Source organism: Erithacus rubecula, assembly GCF_903797595.1.
Source record: "Erithacus rubecula genome assembly, chromosome: 24".
NCBI lineage: Eukaryota > Metazoa > Chordata > Aves > Passeriformes > Muscicapidae > Erithacus > Erithacus rubecula.
The window spans coordinates 5,880,788-5,898,947 of record NC_136676.1 but is presented as its reverse complement, the minus strand read 5'-3'; the positions used below and the strand labels follow the sequence as shown (position 1 = coordinate 5,898,947).

The window sequence follows — 18,160 nt, the reverse complement described above, 5'->3', positions numbered from 1 at the left end:
GGATTGGCAACTTCTGGGCAATAATCCTTTGGGGTCTCACCTGGGAAAGCTTTGGTGGTGGAGCCTCTGCTGCCACAAATGCAGCTGTGGCACAGTGAATTTACTGCTGGGTGAGCCATTTTTGGGAAAATGTGAAGCCTGGAGGATTATTTGCCAAGGATGGGAAGGTTTTATCTGAGGAAAGAGCAGGTGGCCAAGCTTTCAGTGTCCTCCACCACTCAGGTTTCAGTGCTGTCCCTTCAAAGCAGAAGGAACTGCAGGTGAACACCAGAACAGATCAGAGGTTCTGAGAGCCACTGTGGAGCCACCAGAGGTTGAGAAAACAAAGCCAGAAAACAGCCAGAGCTGTTTTTACACACAGCTGCACGTGGGGCTTTGGATTTCAGGTGAATTTCTGCCAGTTCCAGCTCCAGCACTGATTTCCACCAACCACCACAGATGTTCAGCCATTCCAATATTCCCACCCCCCAAGGGATGGGATTTTCCTGAGCTCTGCAACCTCCAGATTTCAATCCCAGCTCAAACTCAGCTCCTGAAGTCAGAGAAATGCACTTCCCACCTCAAATCTTTATGGATTGGGGGATTTGCTGTTTGATTCCTGCCTTTAAGGGAATGGGGATTGAAAACCAAGTCTTGCATCTACTACAGTTTGAAAATCTCTTCATTTTGCACCAATTTTCTTCTTTATGAGTAGGCACAAGTGGTGAAGGCTCATAAGAAATTACTCTCAAGTGAATGTAATAGAAAATCAAATACTTTAATGAAATGAGGGAGCATGAGAGTAACAGCTCAGATATACCACTAGAACTGATACTACTGGGCTGTGGGGCTCTGCTAATTGGTTTTTAAATGCTCTGTTCATCAAGCATGCAGACTGACAAACTACCAGTTCTTCTGTCAAAGATCCTGAGTAAAGAATTTTCAACCACTTCAAATGGATATAAAGGAAAAGTCTTCTGAGCTGGTGGCCTGCACACAGCATTGCACAGATAAAAATATACTACTCTCAATGCACAGAGCTAAATACTTTCACATTTATCAGAATTTTCTACACAAGTCCTTTTTTTTTTTTTTTGATAGAATTCAAGTTTTGAATTTTCTGTATATATCTTCACCTGTATTAAACAATGCTTATTTACATTGTGGGTAAAGTGTAAAGGCTGGGAAGGCCATTTTCCCATACTGTACTGTAACACTGCAAAATATATATATACACAGAGAACCTAATATAGGCAACAGGTCTAAAAAAAGTCACCTCCCACCTGTACAACATCATTGAGCCAGTATGAAAAGAGGGTGTTGTTAGCACCAAAGCACTCCCAGGGGGCTGAGGAGCTTTCCAGTTCCACAGGGAAGAACTGCTGGGCACAGCATCCCAAGGGACTGGGCACAGCATCCCCAGGGACTGGGCACAGCATCCCAAGGGACTGGGCACAGCTTCCCAGGGACTGGGCACAGCATCCCAGGGGGGACTGGGCACAGCATCCCCAGGGACTGGGCACAGCATCCCAAGGGACTGGGCACAGCATCCCAGGGGGGGACTGGGCACAGCATCCCAAGGGACTGGGCACAGCATCCCAGGGGGGACTGGGCACAGCATCCCAAGGGACTGGGCACAGCATCCCAGGGGGGGACTGGGCACAGCATCCCAGGGGGGACTGGGCACAGCATCCCAGGGGGGACTGGGCACAGCATCCCAGGGGGGACTGGGCACAGCATCCCAAGGGACTGGGCACAGCATCCCAGGGGGGACTGGGCACAGCATCCCCAGGGGGACTGGGCACAGCATCCCCAGGGGGACTGGGCACAGCATCCCCAGGGGGGACTGGGCACAGCATCCCCGGGGACTGGGCACAGCATCCCCAGGGACTGGGCACAGCATCCCAGGGGGGACTGGGCACAGCATCCCCAGGGGGACTGGGCACAGCATCCCCAGGGGGGACTGGGCACAGCATCCCAGGGGGGACAGGGCACAGCATCCCCAGGGACTGGGCACAGCATCCCCAGGGGGACTGGGCACAGCATCCCCAGGGGGGACTGGGCACAGCATCCCCGGGGACTGGGCACAGCATCCCCGGGGACTGGGCACAGCATCCCCAGGGGGGACTGGGCACAGCATCCCAGGGGGGACTGGGCACAGCATCCCAGGGGGGACTGGGCACACCATCCCCGGGGACTGGGCACAGCATCCCCAGGGACTGGGCACAGCATCCCAAGGGACTGGGCACAGCATCCCCAGGGGGACTGGGCACAGCATCCCCAGGGGGGACTGGGCACAGCATCCCCGGGGACTGGGCACAGCATCCCCGGGGACTGGGCACAGCATCCCCAGGGGGGACTGGGCACAGCATCCCAGGGGGGACTGGGCACAGCATCCCAGGGGGGACTGGGCACACCATCCCCGGGGACTGGGCACAGCATCCCCAGGGACTGGGCACAGCATCCCCAGGGACTGGGCACAGCATCCCAAGGGACTGGGCACACCATCCCCAGGGACTGGGCACAGCATCCCCAGGGGGGACTGGGCACAGAGCTGCTGCCTGCAGGACTGGAGTCCCCAACACTGCACTGCTCTGGGGGATGGAAACCACTGAAGAGCAGGACAGGAGCACCAGGTGAGGGTGACAGTGACAGTGCCAGCACAGCACAGGACACTCCTGACACCACCTCCCACCCTGCCAGCCTTTCCTCTGGATTAATGGAGAGTACAAACTGCTGGCAGAACATGGCTCCAGCCAGGATGAGCCCTGGTACTGCACAAGCCATGGGGAGGGAGCTCTGCTGGCAGAGAGAATCCTGAGTGAAGCAGAATTGGTTTCACCAGTGGTGCCAGAGGCAGGAATTCCTGAGGGAAGCAGCCCTGAGGGGAGCTCACCAGCAGGAATTCCCCCTGGGAGCAACCTGAGGCTCACAGCAGGAATTCTCCCCGCTGCAGCAGCCCAGCTCAGCGGCAGTGCCAGCTGTGCCCATGGTGCTGGCAGTGCCTGGGTCTCTCAGTGGCAGTGCCAGCTGTGCCCAGTGCTCTCTGGGGCTGTGCCCAGTGCTCTCTGGGGCTGTGCCCAGTGCTCTCTGGGGCTGTGCCCAGTGCTCTCTGGGGCTGTGCCCAGGTGCTCTCTGGGGCTGTGCCAGCTGTGCCCAGTGCTCTCTGGGGCTGTGCCAGCTGTACCCAGGAGCTGTCAGTGGCTGTGCCCAGGTGCTCTCTCTGCACAGCTCTTTCAGTGCCAGTGCCCAGGTGCCCTCAGTGGCTGTGCTGGCTGTGCCCTCCGTGCTCTCCATGGCCGTGCCCAGGTGCTCTCTGTGCCCAGCTCTCTCTGTGGCCGTGCCCAGGTGTGCCCAGGTGCTCTCTGTGTGCCCAGCTCTCTCTGTGGCCGTGCCCAGGTGCTCTCTGTGCCCAGGTGCTCTCCGTGGTCATGCCCAGGTGTGCCCAGGAGCTCTCTCTGTGCCCAGCTCTCTCCATGGCCGTGCCCAGGTGCTCTCTCCATGGCCATGCCCAGGTGCTCTCTCTGTGCCCAGCTCTCTCCATGGCCATGCTCAGGTGCTCTCCGTGGCCGTGCCCAGGTATGCCCATGTGCTCTCTCTGTGCCCAGCTCTCTCCATGGCCGTGCCCAGGTGCTCTCCATGGCCGTGCCCAGGTGCTCTCCATGGCCGTGCCCAGGTGTGCCCAGGTGCTCTCTGTGCCCAGGTGCTCTCTCCATGGCCGTGCCCAGGTGCTCTCTCTGTGCCCAGCTCTCTCCATGGCCATGCTCAGGTGCTCTCTCCGTGGCCGTGCCCAGCTCTCAGCGGCGGTGCCGGCTGTGCCCCGCGTGCTCCCTGTCCCTCTCTCTGTCCCTGTCCCTCTCGTAGCGGTGCCCTCCGCGCTCGTAGGAGCGCGAGCGCTCGTGCCGGTGGTTCCTGTAGTAGTGACTCTTCTTCTTGTACTTGCCGGAGCGCTCGCGGGAGCGGCTGCGGGAGCGCGAGGAGCTGCGGGAGCGCGATCTGCGCACCCTGTGCGCCGGGTACTTGCAGTCCCGGGGCTTCCTGCAGCCCCGCGCCTTGGAGCCCTTGCAGGCGGCGCCGCGGTGCAGCTGCCGCGGGGGAGAGTCGCTGCGGCTGCGCGAGCGGCTCGGAGACTTGGAGCCGCTGGACGTGGAGCAGCTCTCGCTCTTCCTGCGAGCAAAGGACACAGAACGATCTTAGCAACCTCACTCTGCTGCTCAGTGCCTTGTGGAAACTGAGCTCGTGTCCTAAACTTCCATCTGGCTGCTGTCAAAGTATTGGGTTTTAGGAGCTTTTATCCCGTTCTTCAGCTTTGGTTATGGTGAGTACTCACACTTGGAGTTACTCTGGAGTTCAACAGCACACACTGCTGGGGCTCCTCAGCCTCCTGGGGAGCAACCAGCAAAGCTGGCACTGGGAAAGGGGAAACTGCAGGGGGCAAACTCACTCGGCTCCTGGAGGGGAAAAACCCCACTTGGCTCCTGGGGGGGAAAAACCCCACTTGGCTCCTGAGGGGGAAAAAAAAACCCACTCGGCTCTTGTGGGGGGGAGAAAAACCCACTCAGCTCCTGGGGGGAAAAAAAAAAACCCACTTGGCTCCTGGGGGGAAAAAAAAAAAAACCCACTTGGCTCCTGGGGGCAAAAAAAAAAACCCCACTTGGCTCCTGGGGGCAAAAAAAAAACCCCACTTGGCTCCTGGGGGGAAAAAACCCTACTTGGCTCCTGAGGGGGGAAAAAAACCCACTCGGCTCCTGGGGGGAAAAAAAACCTCACTTGGCTCCTGGGGGGAAAAAAAAAACCCCACTTGGCTCCTGGGGGGGGGAAAAACCCCACTTGGCTCCTGGGGGGGGGGGAAAAAAAGCCCCAGAGGGCTGCTGGGAGCTCACCCTACCTGTGCTTAGGGGATGCAGACCTCGATGCAGACCTCGAGTAACTCTGATCTCTGCTTCCACTTCGACTTCTGCTCTCTCTCCCTTTCTGGACACTGCCACAGACAATGAACACTCAGTTATGTTGTTTCAGGTAATCATGGGAGAAAAATCAGCTGCTTGTTTCTCAAATCTTACCCATTTACTGGGCTGTTGGAGCTGGTTCTCTTGGCTCCCTCTGTTTTCCTCTTAGCATTCTTCATGGCCTGCACAGGTAGTGGGGAAGGTTTATTTCCTTTAACCTCTTTTGGAGACTCTGCAAGAAGAAGCTTTTGTTACCTCTTTGGAAAGTACCTGCCAGGACTGGAGCCTCTCCTCACCCCATGCCTGCACCAAGCAGAGCTGCAGAGCTGTGCAGATCTCAACAAGTTCACAGGAGGCAGAAATTCATCTGAAACATTTCTGCCAAAGTATTGAAGTAACTGCAAGAAAAGGCAGAAAACCTCCCTCCTTTCCTTGCCAATTATTCAGCATTGTTTGAAAGGTAAACTGGGCAAGAAGATGGTGAATGTTGTCTTCTAGGTGAGACCTGCACCAGACTGGAAACTTTCAACCAACTAATTCCACACCCAGCATCCCAAAATGTTTCCACCCCTGCCAGAGCATCTCTGCTTCAATATTACTTCAGCACAACATGCCAGTGGCAAGGATTTGAGTTTACTGCCAAACCCACATAAAAGCAGGTCTCTGGCCTATATGGGTTTAAACTAGTCTTAATTTCAGACTAATTTGATTTTAGCTTTTATCTGATTCAAGGAATCACAAAGTTACAATGCTATTTAAAACCTGCCAGTTGAGTAGTGCTAGAAGCCATCTTAAAAAAAAAATCCCCAACAAACCCCAAACCACACTTGTAAATCCTTCCCAAAAGGGTAAATATACATGAAAGATGTGAAAGAGTTATTAAAAATTAGTTATCCACTATTTACCATTTTTTGGGATGGGGGAAAATCCCGATGTGTTATCCAAACTCTGAACTCCCTCAGGTACCAGACCTTTAGCTTGTGCTTTTGCCTCTTCAATAGCCAATTTCTTCTTTTCTATTTTACTTTCCAGATCAGATAAATCCACCTGTGAACACAGGAGCACTGCTTGTGAGAACTGAATTTCCTGGTTACTCACTCTCAGGGAGGGGAATGAAAATCCAGGAGTTCCAGACAGTGACTGCTCTTTGTTCACTTCCAGGCTTGCAGCTGTGGTTTCAAACCAATTCTGCTCTGAGCTGCAGCTTTTACTGAGAGCTCCCAACATGAAAAAAAAAAAAAAAAGAAACCAACAAACCTTTTTCCTTGTGTAGAGCTGTAAGATTTTTAAGCAGATTTCTTGAATTTCTTCCTCAGTCGCTCCAAACAGTAAAAACCAATGTGGGCGATTTGGAAGTGGGATCTAAAAAGGAGAGAGAGACAAAGCTCAGATTTCTCCTGCTGTTAAAACCCTTTGAAAAAACTCCAAATCCATGAAGTGTGGCTCACCTCCAGTGTCCTGGCTGCCAGGTAAATGCAGGCACAGGCAATGCTTTCTGGCTGGAACCTCACAAAGACATCTGTTCTCAGGCTGTCGTTCATGTAGTTCCTGAAAAACAGGAGAGCAGGAGGTTGCAAGGACTGCAAAGTTCTCAAAGTTCTCTGGGATTCTTTTTTTTTGGGGTTTTTGATTTGGTTTTATTTCTACTATGCCTATTTCTTTCTGCATTCAGTTACTAGGCTTCAACACTATATTCCTGGAAATCTAAAGAGAAGCTGAATGATTTTACTAAAAGAAATAATTAAAATAAATCCCTCAAGGGGAGGGAGGTGTGACAGAAAAAGTCTGACTGCTGAAAATTCAGTGGTGAGAAGAGAACCAATTTTAACTTCACTTTTGCTGCTGGATCTCTACTGGCCTGCTCTCATGCAATAAACAAGTTCTTTTCATCAAGACAACATACAGTGTGCTCAGAAATACTCAGTTAGAGAATTTTAGGTTGACAAATTCCCCTGCAATAGGGCAGAACCAGGTTTCTGGCAAAAGCTGCAGCTCCTGGAGCAGTTCTCCCATGAAATGCAGAGTCCTCTTCAGCACAGGTCAACTCCCAGTGGGATTCAAGGGTCCATTTCCATCCAGAACAGAATTCTTTTTGATGCAAAAAGTCAGCCATGGGAGAAATCAGGGTGTTTGGGAAGAGCAGTTCTGGAGAAAAGTCAGTATTCAGGCAGATCTCCTCTTTGGCACATGAAATAAGGTTTCCAAATTGTCCCATTTCAGTAAGGTTGCTTAAAATGAATATTCACAGAATGAGAAAACTGTAAAATATTGCACATATTCCAGTCAGTACAGTTAAACATTATGTTGTTAAATCTTAAATATACAAAGTAAATTCCTGTGAATCTGTCAGCTGATGTGCTTTAGAAGATCTAGACTTGGAGCACATATGGCAATAAAATATCAGGATGGAGAAAAACTAAAACCAAACATAATAAAAGTCCTTAAAAGAATACTTTGAAGTGATAACTAAACCATGTGGGTACCCAGTATACAAGGATTCACTGACCCCCAAGATATCCAAAGCAGAGACCACAGAACAGAGAGGAGGAATTGGAATTCCAGGAATTCCCAACTCTCCTCAATTATTGTTTACACAAACAGCAACTGCTGCCCCAAAAAAGCAACACTGACCATCAGTTCATCTTTTTGGGAGAAAGGAATTTCCAAACCTGTTCTTGTCCTTTTACAAAGGGAGCACAAATCTTTTGGTTAAAGAAGTGATAAAGAAAAGGGGGAATTTGAACAACTGGAAGCTACAAAGGTTTTTTTTATTTTCTGATTTGCCCAATTGAGGATCATGCCAGCTTCCAAACTGGCCTCTGCTCATCTTCCCTGTGGGCTCAGCCAGACACAGGAGGAAGTGAATCCTTGTCACAATAGTTTAAAAAAAGGTCACGTTGTAAAAATGCACATTTCAAAAACCAATTATACTGGACACCCACCAGTTTTTGGGTACTGGAAGCAACAAACAGCACACAGATGTGTTATTGTAACATCTGACCCCTTTCTCAAGTGAGAGAATTCCCTCCCTCCCCTCCTTCCATAACCAGCACATTCCTGGCAGTGCAGAACTCCCTTCCACTGCTCCATGCAATGCTTCTGGGAAGTGCCTCTAAAGATCACATTTTGTCTCCAAGCTTCACAGTTTACAAATAGAAACTATTCATTTTTGTTGTTGTTAATTCATCCCTTTTTAAGATTAAAACACCCCACCTTTATCATATAAGAACCACATCACATTATAACAATTAAAGAGAAAAGATTAAAAAAAAAAAAAATAACATTTCAGAACAACGCTCAGGTTATCAAACAATCCAAACAATCAAAAAACGCAGAGTAAAAAAAATAAAAAAATAAATAAAATAAAAGCACAAGAAGCAGTTGGCCAGTTACTCTACTATCATGTATATACCACCTGTCTAGAGCCAGCCTTCTCTTGGGAGAGCTTTGGGTTGACTGAAGATGGCAGCTATCCCTGCACCATGGGCAGCAGAGGAGAAGTCTTAGTCACTTACCCTCAGAGGCTACCCTTTGATCAAAAGAGTACAGAAAAGAAAAGTCAAAACTGGTTCTCTACACACAGCTCACAGTACCAGACAGTTCAGTCAGCAGAAATATGGTCTTTGGATTTACTAAAGGTGTTGGTTTTTTTTGGTTTTTTTTTTTTAAGACCATTAAAAAGCAGCATTTGGTAAAAGTTTAAGGTGTGGGATTTTACAGAAGCTTCCCACCCCTGAGTGAATATTTATTAAATGAGAGTAATAAGGCAGAAAACATTTCTTGGCATATATGAATCCAGGCTATCCATCTATCCAGTCTTAGAAGCTGACATCTTGCATTTTCCACATAGATAAAAGAAATTTATCTGTGCTGAGGTTTTGATCCACCTGGAATCAAGCTCAGGCCCTGGGAAAAGCCATTTCCCAGCACTGGGAACAAACTTGAATTACACCCAACTTTTCCCTGAAGAAGAACCCAAGGGAACAACTCTAAACCCACCCAACCTTTTCCCTTCAGCTGGAAAGTGAGAGCAGAGAGGAGGGAAGTGAGAAGTCAGGGTGGAAAGCTACCTTACCATTAAAACACTGCCTCCAACTTAAGAGGCCACTCAACATTTGGGGAGCAGTTTGGGGCTGTCTGGGGTGACCCCAAGCACTGCTGAGCAATGCTGCCCAGTGCCTCAAGTGACATATTTCTGCTACTGCCCCTTCTGGTCTCTTAGAACAAAGAAAATCAACTTACCATGAGGTCTGGACCAGGTGTTGGTTACGTTCACATTCTAATACCTGAAGGTACATAACGATTATCTGGAAGATATGGGTTATTGAGTTATTAACAAGCATCTGGAGAGCCACCTGCTTATTTCAGAGGGACATCCATGAGGCTCCTGTGATCCTACAACACTCCACATGGAGTGTTTGCACCATCCACTCCAGCTCTGAACTCCTGTCCTGCTACTTAGCCAGGCCTTGTCTTCACCTGGCTTTGATTTAGGGATTCTGTGGATTGGTTTTGATTTAGGGATTGTGTGGATTGGTTTTGATTTAGGGATTGTGTGGATTGGTTTTGATTTAGGGATTTGGTGGATTGGTTTTGATTTAGGGATTGTGTGGATTGGTTTTGATTTAGGGATTGTGTGGGTTGGTTTTGATTTAGGGATTCTGTGGATTGGTTTTGATTTAGGGATTCTGTGGATTGGTTTTGATTTAGGGATTCTGTGGATTGGTTTTGATTTAGGGATTCTGTGGATTGGTTTTGATTTAGGGATTCTGTGGATTGGTTTTGATTTAGGGATTCTGTGGATTGGTTTTGATTTAGGGATTCTGTGGATTGGTTTTGATTTAGGGATTCTGTGGATTGGTTTTGATTTAGGGATTCTGTGGATTGGTTTTGATTTAGGGATTCGGTGGATTGGTTTTGATTTAGGGATTCGGTGGATTGGTTTTGATTTAGGGATTCGGTGGATTGGTTTTGATTTAGGGATTCGGTGGATTGGTTTTGATTTAGGGATTTGGTGGATTGGTTTTGATTTAGGGATTTGATGGATTGGTTTTGATTTAGGGATTTGATGGATTGGTTTTGATTTAGGGATTTGATGGATTGGTTTTGATTTAGGGATTTGGTGGATTGGTTTTGATTTAGGAATTTGGTGGATTGGTTTTGTTCTCCTACACATCTCACAATTCCTTTTTTAGCTGCAGCCCAGGAGGAAAAAGCTGCTCACAGCAATCAGCAGTGAGGGAAGTTGGCAGTGCTTGCAGAGAACAGACCTAACACTGTGCCATGGTTTGTTCAGTTCTGAGGGTTTTTTCCTTGGGTTTGGAAGGAAAACAAGGCTGCAGAGAGGAAGAATAATGGCAAAATTCACCCCAATTAACAAACTACAGCTGCCCTCAGGGGTGGATGACAAAAGGAAATTCTGGATGTCAAGAAGCTCAAAAAGAAGGCTCTGAACAGGAGATTTTTAGAGGAGAAAAGAGCAAGATCCCCAATTGTGTTGGCCCACAAACAGAAGTTCTTTCACCAGTTAAGGCACAATTTAAACATTTGAGATAATTGCATCTTTCAAGTATCATCCACTCTGACACTTGTTAATACTGAGCCTTGTCTCATCTCTAGCCAAGCCTGAGCCTGGTTTTAACACACTCCAAGCAAGAGTTTTTCCCACCAGGAGTGATCAGCACATCCCCAGGCCTCCAAACTCCTCCCTGCTTGGGGATTTTAGTCCAGGTGATGTTTTTCCACCACCAAAGCCACCTACTGATCCAATTTGCCTTCCAGGAATACAGAGCACCTGCAGCCACCTCTGCGTTGATACCAGAACAATTAGTAAGAGTCTCTTAAATGAGAAAGAAAACATCAGGATGGTAAGAAACTAATCTCAGTGAATTCACTGATTAATGTGCAGTCCACAGAGCTTCCAGGCAGGCTCCTCAAAGCTTGACAGGAACATTGGTCAGAGAGTGAATTTATAAAGTACAAACCTTATGAGGGTGCTTCACATGAACACAAAATCCCAACTCCTTCAACACTCTTCTTTCTGCCTTTATTATTTGATTCTTCAAGTTCACATATTCTTGATCCAATATTAGAGGCACAGGTTTTCTGCAAAGACAAGGTCAAACCCACAAGGTGATCATCTTGAAGGAAACTCAGGTTGAATTGTGTACAAATTAAAAAAAATATATATCATTCTTTACACCATCAAAAATATTTATTTATTAAAAACACAACACGTCACTTGACGAGGTTTGAAACATTTCCTGATTTATGAAACAGGGAATGATGCTGTTGTGAAGTTTAAAAATTAAAATATAACGGATAATTGAGATTATTATCAACAGATAATTGAGATTATTCTGAATTTGCAGCTCACTTTTTCTCCCTCAGGTGTCTGAGGCGATGGAACACGTTGATCACGTCCCGAATCCGTCTGGGAGCCTCCTCAATTTTGGATGCCAGATGGACACAGGCCATGGATACATGCTGAAAAACAACCACAAAATCCATTATTTTATATAATACATCAGCTCCACTTCAAGAATTGAGCTCCTCCAACAGCTTAAGGAAAGATAACAAGGAAAAAAATAAATTGGTAAAACAAAAAAATTCAAAATATCTGATTAAAATCATTATTAAATAGCACCTCTTTATAACTGTGATCTTTAAACTAGTTCCTAACACTGATCACAAGAGTGATCAGAGGATAAAAATGGCAACAAATGTCATTTAATGCCTTCTTACCTCCATGGAATGCTTCACAAAAGACTTGGTATAAAAAAACCTCTGGAATAGCACCTGTCCTGTAGCCATAGCCACCTAAAAAAATAGAGAAAATCAAAACAGGCATGAATAAAACTACTAATTCCAAAAAGAAATTTTAATAGATTTAAGACCCAGAAGATTAATTAAGCATGGGAGGAAGTTCGATGGTATCTAAAAAAACTGGAATTGCTAATTAAGTAATTAAATTATCAATACTTTAAATACTGCCACAAGTCAAATACAGGCAGCAAATTTTCTTTTCTTTTACATAATTTTTCTTTTCAATTAATTTTATTTGACATAATTTTTCTTTTACATAAAAAATGCGAAAATACGTACCCAGTTGATTAAACTATAGAAAATAAAAGGAAAAACAAAAAAGAACGAAATAAAATGGAAAGTTATGAAAGTAGGCCAGAAAAAAAAAAAATAAGAAAGGGGAGGGGAAATCTAATAGCGCCACGATTTGCATATGTTAAACCTCGTTAGCGTGGAAACTTTGCATATGTTAAACCTCGCTAGCGTAGAAACTTTGCATATGTTAAACCTCGTTAGCGTGGAAACTTTTACGCTCAGAGAGCAACGAGGTTGTTTTTGTTTGGTTGTTTCTCCAGGAAACAAAACCCGGCCCTGACAAATCCGCCTTGGCAAAATCGCCGATCCTGGCGCGGGGGCGGAACGAGCCCCGAGCCCGTGACCGGGCCAGCACAAAGAAAAATCCCGGTTAAACCGCGGTTAAACCCCGCTGAGTCCCCACCTGCGGCAGCCGCAGCAGGATCCCGGCCGCCTGGATCAGCTCGCAGCCCGTGACGCGCAGCTCGGTCTCGGTGTCGGGGTCCAGGCCGCTGCTCATGGACGGCGTGAAGCGCAGCGTGTGCTCGGGCAGCAGGCAGTTCTCTAAGGTAATCAGCACGCCCGAGTAGAGCCGGTCACCGATCAGCACCGCGCCGGGACCCGGTACCGGAGCGGGAGCCGCGCCGGCCGCCTGAGGGCCCGCGGGGCCGCCGCCTCCCGCCGCCGCCGCCATTTTGTGCCGCCGCCTCGCTGGCTGCGCGCTCCTTCTCCTTCCCCCCTACACCGCATCCGCCCGCCGCTGATTGGTGGAGAGCGGCCGGGGCGCGCCCGCTGATTGGCTGAGAGGACGTGACGTAGGACGCCACCCGGGCCGCGCGCGCGGTGACGCATCGGCCGGGAATGCGCACAGGGCGGGGCCGCGGCGCCCTCAGAGCGGGGCTGACCTGGGACACGGCGTGAGGGGGGCGGAACGCCGAGTTTAACCTGTTAAATATATTCATTAAATCCGTAAAAAAACAAACTATGTATGTTCTTATTTGGGGCTTACCGACATTCGTGTCTGAGGGCTGACATACCCCTCCCCATCTCGGTGTGAGTGGGGCGGAACGCCGAGTTTAATCTGTTAAATATATTCGTTAAATCCGTAAAAAACCAGACTCTGTGTGTGCTTAACTTGGGAACAGACTATGTGTGTTCTAATTTGGGGCCCAGCGACGTTCGTGTCTGAGGCTGACATACCCCTCCCCATCTCTCGCTGAGTTTAACCTGTTAAATATATTAATTAAATCCGTAAAAAAACAAACTATGTGTGTTCTAATTTGGGGCTCACCCACGTTCGTGTCTGAGGGCTGAGGTACCGCTCCCCATCTCTGCGTGAGGGGGGCGGAACGCAGAATTTACCCACTTAAATTATTCATTAACTCCGTAAAAATAATGTGCGTGCTTAACTTGGGGTTGTGATAATTGATAAATGATCCGTGTTAATCATAGAAGTTTTGGAGTTTGTATAAACTAGAATGCTTAAAATAAGAAAAGAACATGGACCTAGAGGATTGCTCTGTCTATATAAAATAAACCAATCTAAATTTTGCTGAATATCAAGACTTTCTCATTTATAATTTATATATTAAACCCAACCTGGCTAGAATTTCACCAGACAAATGGTTTCCCCCTTAGCAGTTATCAACAAAAATAAATTTATTATCAATTTCAGGCTATGAATGTCCTTCACACAGAACTCACCACAAAAATTTGTTTCTCCACATAAATTATATAAAAAATTGCATTTATTAAGTTTTTATGTGTGTCCTTAACAGAGGGACTATGTGAGGGTTGACATCCTGCATTTTCCCAATAAAGTGCCAAAATTAACACAAATTGTTTCCTCATAGCAGTTAGCAATAAAAATGTCTTTATTGTCCTTAAAAGTACAAACTATGTGTTTTTAACAGAGTCAATGTGTGAGGCTCAGCATCTCCTCCCCACCCCAGCAGAATTCACCACACAAATTGGTTTTTTTTTTTCTAGTAACAATTACCAAAAAAACACCTTTATTAAGCCTTTATTTATGGCTGACTGCTAACCTTGAAATGTACTTTTAATTTCACAGCTTTCAACGACAACAACACAGGGGAAAAAAAAATTAAAAATCCAACAAGGAGAAACTTCACACCCACACCACAATTTCCATTTCAGCAGCACTCCCAAGGCAGGTTTGCCTCCCAATCCAACCCCTGATTTTAAAACACATCCCCCAAACTTTGAGATCAATAATTGTGATGCACAATTCGTGAAAATATTCCCTCTGGCTCTTTTCCATCTCCCAGGGCAGCCAGGAATCCTTCCTGCCTCCTCCTCTGGGCTAAAGCTGCCAAGGATTTGAATGTCTTTGGTTCATAAATAGCCAAATCAGCCAAAACTTTCCTGTTCAGCTCCACCTGGGACTAAATGCAAAAAAAAAAAAATACTGGTTAAGGATTTTTAGGAATAACACTGCTATGTTTAATCTCTTTTTATTAAATATAATGAACATTCTTCACTGTTTATGTAAACACTCTTCATTAAGTGTCATTAAATACTCTTAAGACCTGAGGTCTTAAAGCAGATTAACTTTTTTTTTTTTTCCCCTGTGTAATTTGGAGCTGTTAAAGACTCACAGACACTCCCTGGTCATGGATGTCTCATTAACACACCATATAAAAATTATTAATTGACTTTCTCTAAATATTTTTCTGGTAGAAACCAAGAACTGAAGAAAAATCTCTGAATCCATGGTATCTGTTTCAGCTTGAACAAATTAAATCAACAAATTGAAATAAATTTCCAGCGTGTTTTAAAAACAAGGGACAATGGCACCAAATCTCTGCACTCTCCACCTTCACCAAATTACACTTATAGTGAAAATAATAAGGATTTCTTAGGTTTTTGGGCTTTTTGCTAATCCAAGCTTTGTATTTTTAAATTTCTTGTAGTAAAAGGAAAAGCAGCTATCACTGAATCCCCTCAAAAAAGCATTTTCTAAATCTCATTCCTAAGTTTTGGGAACAGAACACGAAGTAGAACCACAATATTCACCATGATTAAAAGGGAATAATCCATAAATTTAGGGCAGAATTGAGTCCCTGAATTGGACAAAGCTGCTTTCACAAGCAGAAGGCCTTTCATCACTCTAATTAGTAACTAATTATCCTCCCAGCCACATCCTCACCTTGAGCAGGTTGCTGATGAAGGCTGGGTACTTCAAACCATGTTCAAGGGAAGCTGCTTCAATCCTTGTGATCCAGAGCTGAAGGTGCAAAAATTAATATACTGCACAACAAAATACTTTAAAAAGCAAAGATTTTGCCACGCTGGTCTGTTCACACTTGCTAAATATAACATTTTCATAGGATCATGGAATATCCTGAGATGGAATGGACCATGGGAAAATGAGCCAGGAAAATGCTGCCCTAAAGTCCTATTTTTCACACACTTTTTCCTACTTTTCACCCACTTTTCAACCTACTTTTGACCCACTTTTCCCCACTTCTCACGCACTTTTTCCTACTTTTCAACCCACTTTTCAACCCACTTCTCACCCACTTTTCCCCACTTTTCACCCACTTTTCAACCCACTTCTCACCCACTTTTTCCCACTTTTTAACCTACTTCTCACCCACTTTTTCCTACTTTTCACCCACTTTTCAACCCACTTCTTACCCACTTTTTCCCACTTTTTAACCCAATTCTCACCAACTTTTTCCCACTTTTCAACCTACTTCTCACCCACTTTTCACCCACTTTTTAACCCACTTCTCACCCACTTTTTCCTACTTTTCAACCCACTTTTCAACCCACTTCTCACCCACTTTTTCCTACTTTTCAACCCACTTCTCACCCACTTTTTCCCACTTTTTAACCCAATTCTCACCAACTTTTTCCCACTTTTTAACCCACTTCTCACCCACTTTTTCCTACTTTTCACCCACTTTTCAACCCCCCCAGTAAGCAAAGCAGCTGTTTCACTTCTGCCTTGCTCCCATTTTGATGTTTCCACCCAACATTTTGCTCCTTACTGCTCTGAGGAATCTCTTCTTCTCCCTCCTGGCCTTGGTGGATCTCACAAAAGCCCTGCGGACACTCTTCACTGCCAGCTTGTAGCAGCGGTTCTTCCTGCCACGAAAATGCTGAAAAAACCCCAAAAAAACAACAAAAAAACGGGATTTTTTTTGTTGTTGTTTTCTGATATCCACCTAACACACCAGAGGAAAAAGCATCCAGAAATAACTGGCACTGTGGGGCAGCTTAGGTGCTACAAAACCAAAATATTCTCACTTCTTTCAACTTTTTCTATCTCAGTATTCCAGCAATATGTACAACCTAGGATGCCCTTGAGAAAGATTCTTCCCTAGCCATGCACAGGAGCTCGAACTTCAGCAGAAATCCTATTTCAAAATGCACTTGAGAACAAGGTCAAGAAAGAAAAAGAAAAAGCAAGAAGGAAACACGATCAGCAGAGGTTCCTGGGGAGCATCCAGGGATCCAGGAGCTGGGGAACATCCAGGGATCCAGGAACTGGGAAACATCCAGGGATCCAGGAGCTGGGGAACCTCCAGGGATCCAGGAATTGGGAAACATCCAGGGATCCAGGAATTGGGAAACATCCAGGGATCCAGGAGCTGGGGAACCTCCAGGGATCCAGGAATTGGGAAACATCCAGGGATCCAGGAGCTGGGGAACCCCCAGGGATCCAGGAATTGGGAAACATCCAGGGATCCAGGAACTGGGAAAGATCCAGGGATCCAGGAGCTGGGGAACCTCCAGGGATCCAGGAGCTGGGGAACATTCAGGGATCCAGGAATTGGGAAACATCCAGGGATCCAGGAGCTGGGGAACATCCAGGGATCCAGGAATTGGGAAACATCCAGGGATCCAGGAACTGGGGAATCTCCAGGGATCTGGGAACCCGGGGCACATCCACGGATCTGGGAGCTGGGGAACATCCAGGGATCCAGGAGATGGGGAACCCTCAGGGATCCGGGAGTTGAGGCACATCCAGGGATGGGGGAGTCCGGGACACATCCAGGCGTCCAGGAGCTGGGGAACCTCCAGGGATGGAGGGCCCGGGGCACATGCAGGGATCCGGGAGCTGGGGCACATCCAGGGATGGAGGGCCCGGGGCACATGCAGGGATCCGGGAGCTGGGGCACATCCAGGGATGGAGGGCCCGGGGCACATGCAGGGATCCGGGAGCATCCCCGGCTTGGGGACCCTGCAGCGCACCAGGCAGGGCAGTGCCGGGGCTGCGGGGACAGAGTGACCCGGGGGTGACCAGGGGTGACCCGAGGGTGACCAGGGGTGTCCCGGGGGTGGCCAGGGGTGTCCCGGGGGTGACCAGGGGTGTCCCGGGGGTGACCAGCACTCACCCGAGCGTACTTGAGCACCTCCTGCACCCTCCAGAAGCGATCCGAGAGCCGGCTGCGCACCCAGCGCGCCGCGCTCAGCACCACCATGGCTGCGGCACGGCACGGCACGGCACGGCACGGCACGGCACGGCACGGCACGGCACGGCAGAGCACCACACGGCACGGCACCGCACGGCGCCTTCCGGGGCGGCTCCGGGCTGCGGCCGCCTCCTCCGGTCCTGCCCCTGAGCTTCCCGGTGCTTCCTGCAATCCTGCCCCTTCTGCCTCCTCCGGTCCTGCCCCTGAGCTTCCCGGTGCTTCCTGCAATCCTGCCCCTTCTGCCTCCTCCGGTCCTGTCCCCGTCCTTCCCCCGCTGCTTCCTCCGGTCTTGCCCCTGAACTTCCCGGTGCTTCCTTCGGACCTTCTTCTGATCCTTCCCCCGAGCCTTCCTGGTCTTTCCTCCGGTTCTTCCTCCGGTCCTTCCCCTGGTTCTTCCTCTGTTCCTTCCCCTGAGCCTTCCTGGTTCTTCTCCTGGTCCTTCCTCCGGTTCTTCCCCAGGTTATTCCTCTAATCCTTCCCCCGAGCCTCCCTGGTCCTTCCTTTAGTCCTTCCTCCGGTCCTTCCTCCAGCCTTTGCCCCCGTCCTTTCTCCGGTTCTTCCCCTGGCCCTTCCCCCGGTTCTTACTTCGGTCCTTGGCCCGGTTCTTCCCCTGGTTCTTGCTCTGATCCTTCCCCGGATCCTTCCTTCTCTTCCCCCGGTTCTTCCTCTGATCCTTCCCCGGATCCTTCC

At 48.0% G+C, this 18,160-nt stretch overlaps 2 protein-coding genes across 4 annotated transcripts; both read right to left on the bottom strand.

Annotated features, from left to right (window-relative positions):
• Positions 1–3,773: 3,773 nt before the first annotated feature.
• Positions 3,774–12,776, bottom strand: CCNL2 (cyclin L2). 3 transcript variants are annotated; one of them, XM_079326278.1, is made up of 11 exons: positions 12,451–12,776; positions 11,673–11,747; positions 11,305–11,414; positions 10,913–11,033; positions 9,171–9,235; positions 6,377–6,476; positions 6,186–6,290; positions 5,834–5,975; positions 5,043–5,160; positions 4,868–4,960; positions 3,774–4,146 (listed from the first exon to the last, which is right to left on the bottom strand). In XM_079326278.1, exons 1-11 carry the CDS (start codon positions 12,718–12,720, stop codon positions 3,777–3,779), a joined length of 1,569 nt encoding a protein of 522 aa, XP_079182404.1. In that variant the 5' UTR covers positions 12,721–12,776; the 3' UTR covers positions 3,774–3,776. The 3 variants fall into 3 exon arrangements, with proteins under 3 accessions (XP_079182404.1, XP_079182406.1, XP_079182405.1); XM_079326280.1 differs by lacking the exons at positions 9,171–9,235; positions 10,913–11,033; positions 11,305–11,414; positions 11,673–11,747; positions 12,451–12,776 and adding an exon at positions 8,344–8,446; XM_079326279.1 differs by lacking the exons at positions 9,171–9,235; positions 10,913–11,033; positions 11,305–11,414; positions 11,673–11,747; positions 12,451–12,776 and adding an exon at positions 6,832–7,469.
• A 1,389-nt stretch (positions 12,777–14,165) lies between these two features.
• MRPL20 (mitochondrial ribosomal protein L20) lies at positions 14,166–17,575 on the bottom strand. Its single transcript, XM_079326360.1, has 4 exons — positions 17,393–17,575; positions 16,043–16,153; positions 15,196–15,273; positions 14,166–14,431 (listed from the first exon to the last, which is right to left on the bottom strand). Exons 1-4 carry the CDS (start codon positions 17,477–17,479, stop codon positions 14,255–14,257), a joined length of 453 nt encoding a protein of 150 aa, XP_079182486.1. The 5' UTR covers positions 17,480–17,575; the 3' UTR covers positions 14,166–14,254.
• Positions 17,576–18,160: the final 585 nt, after the last annotated feature.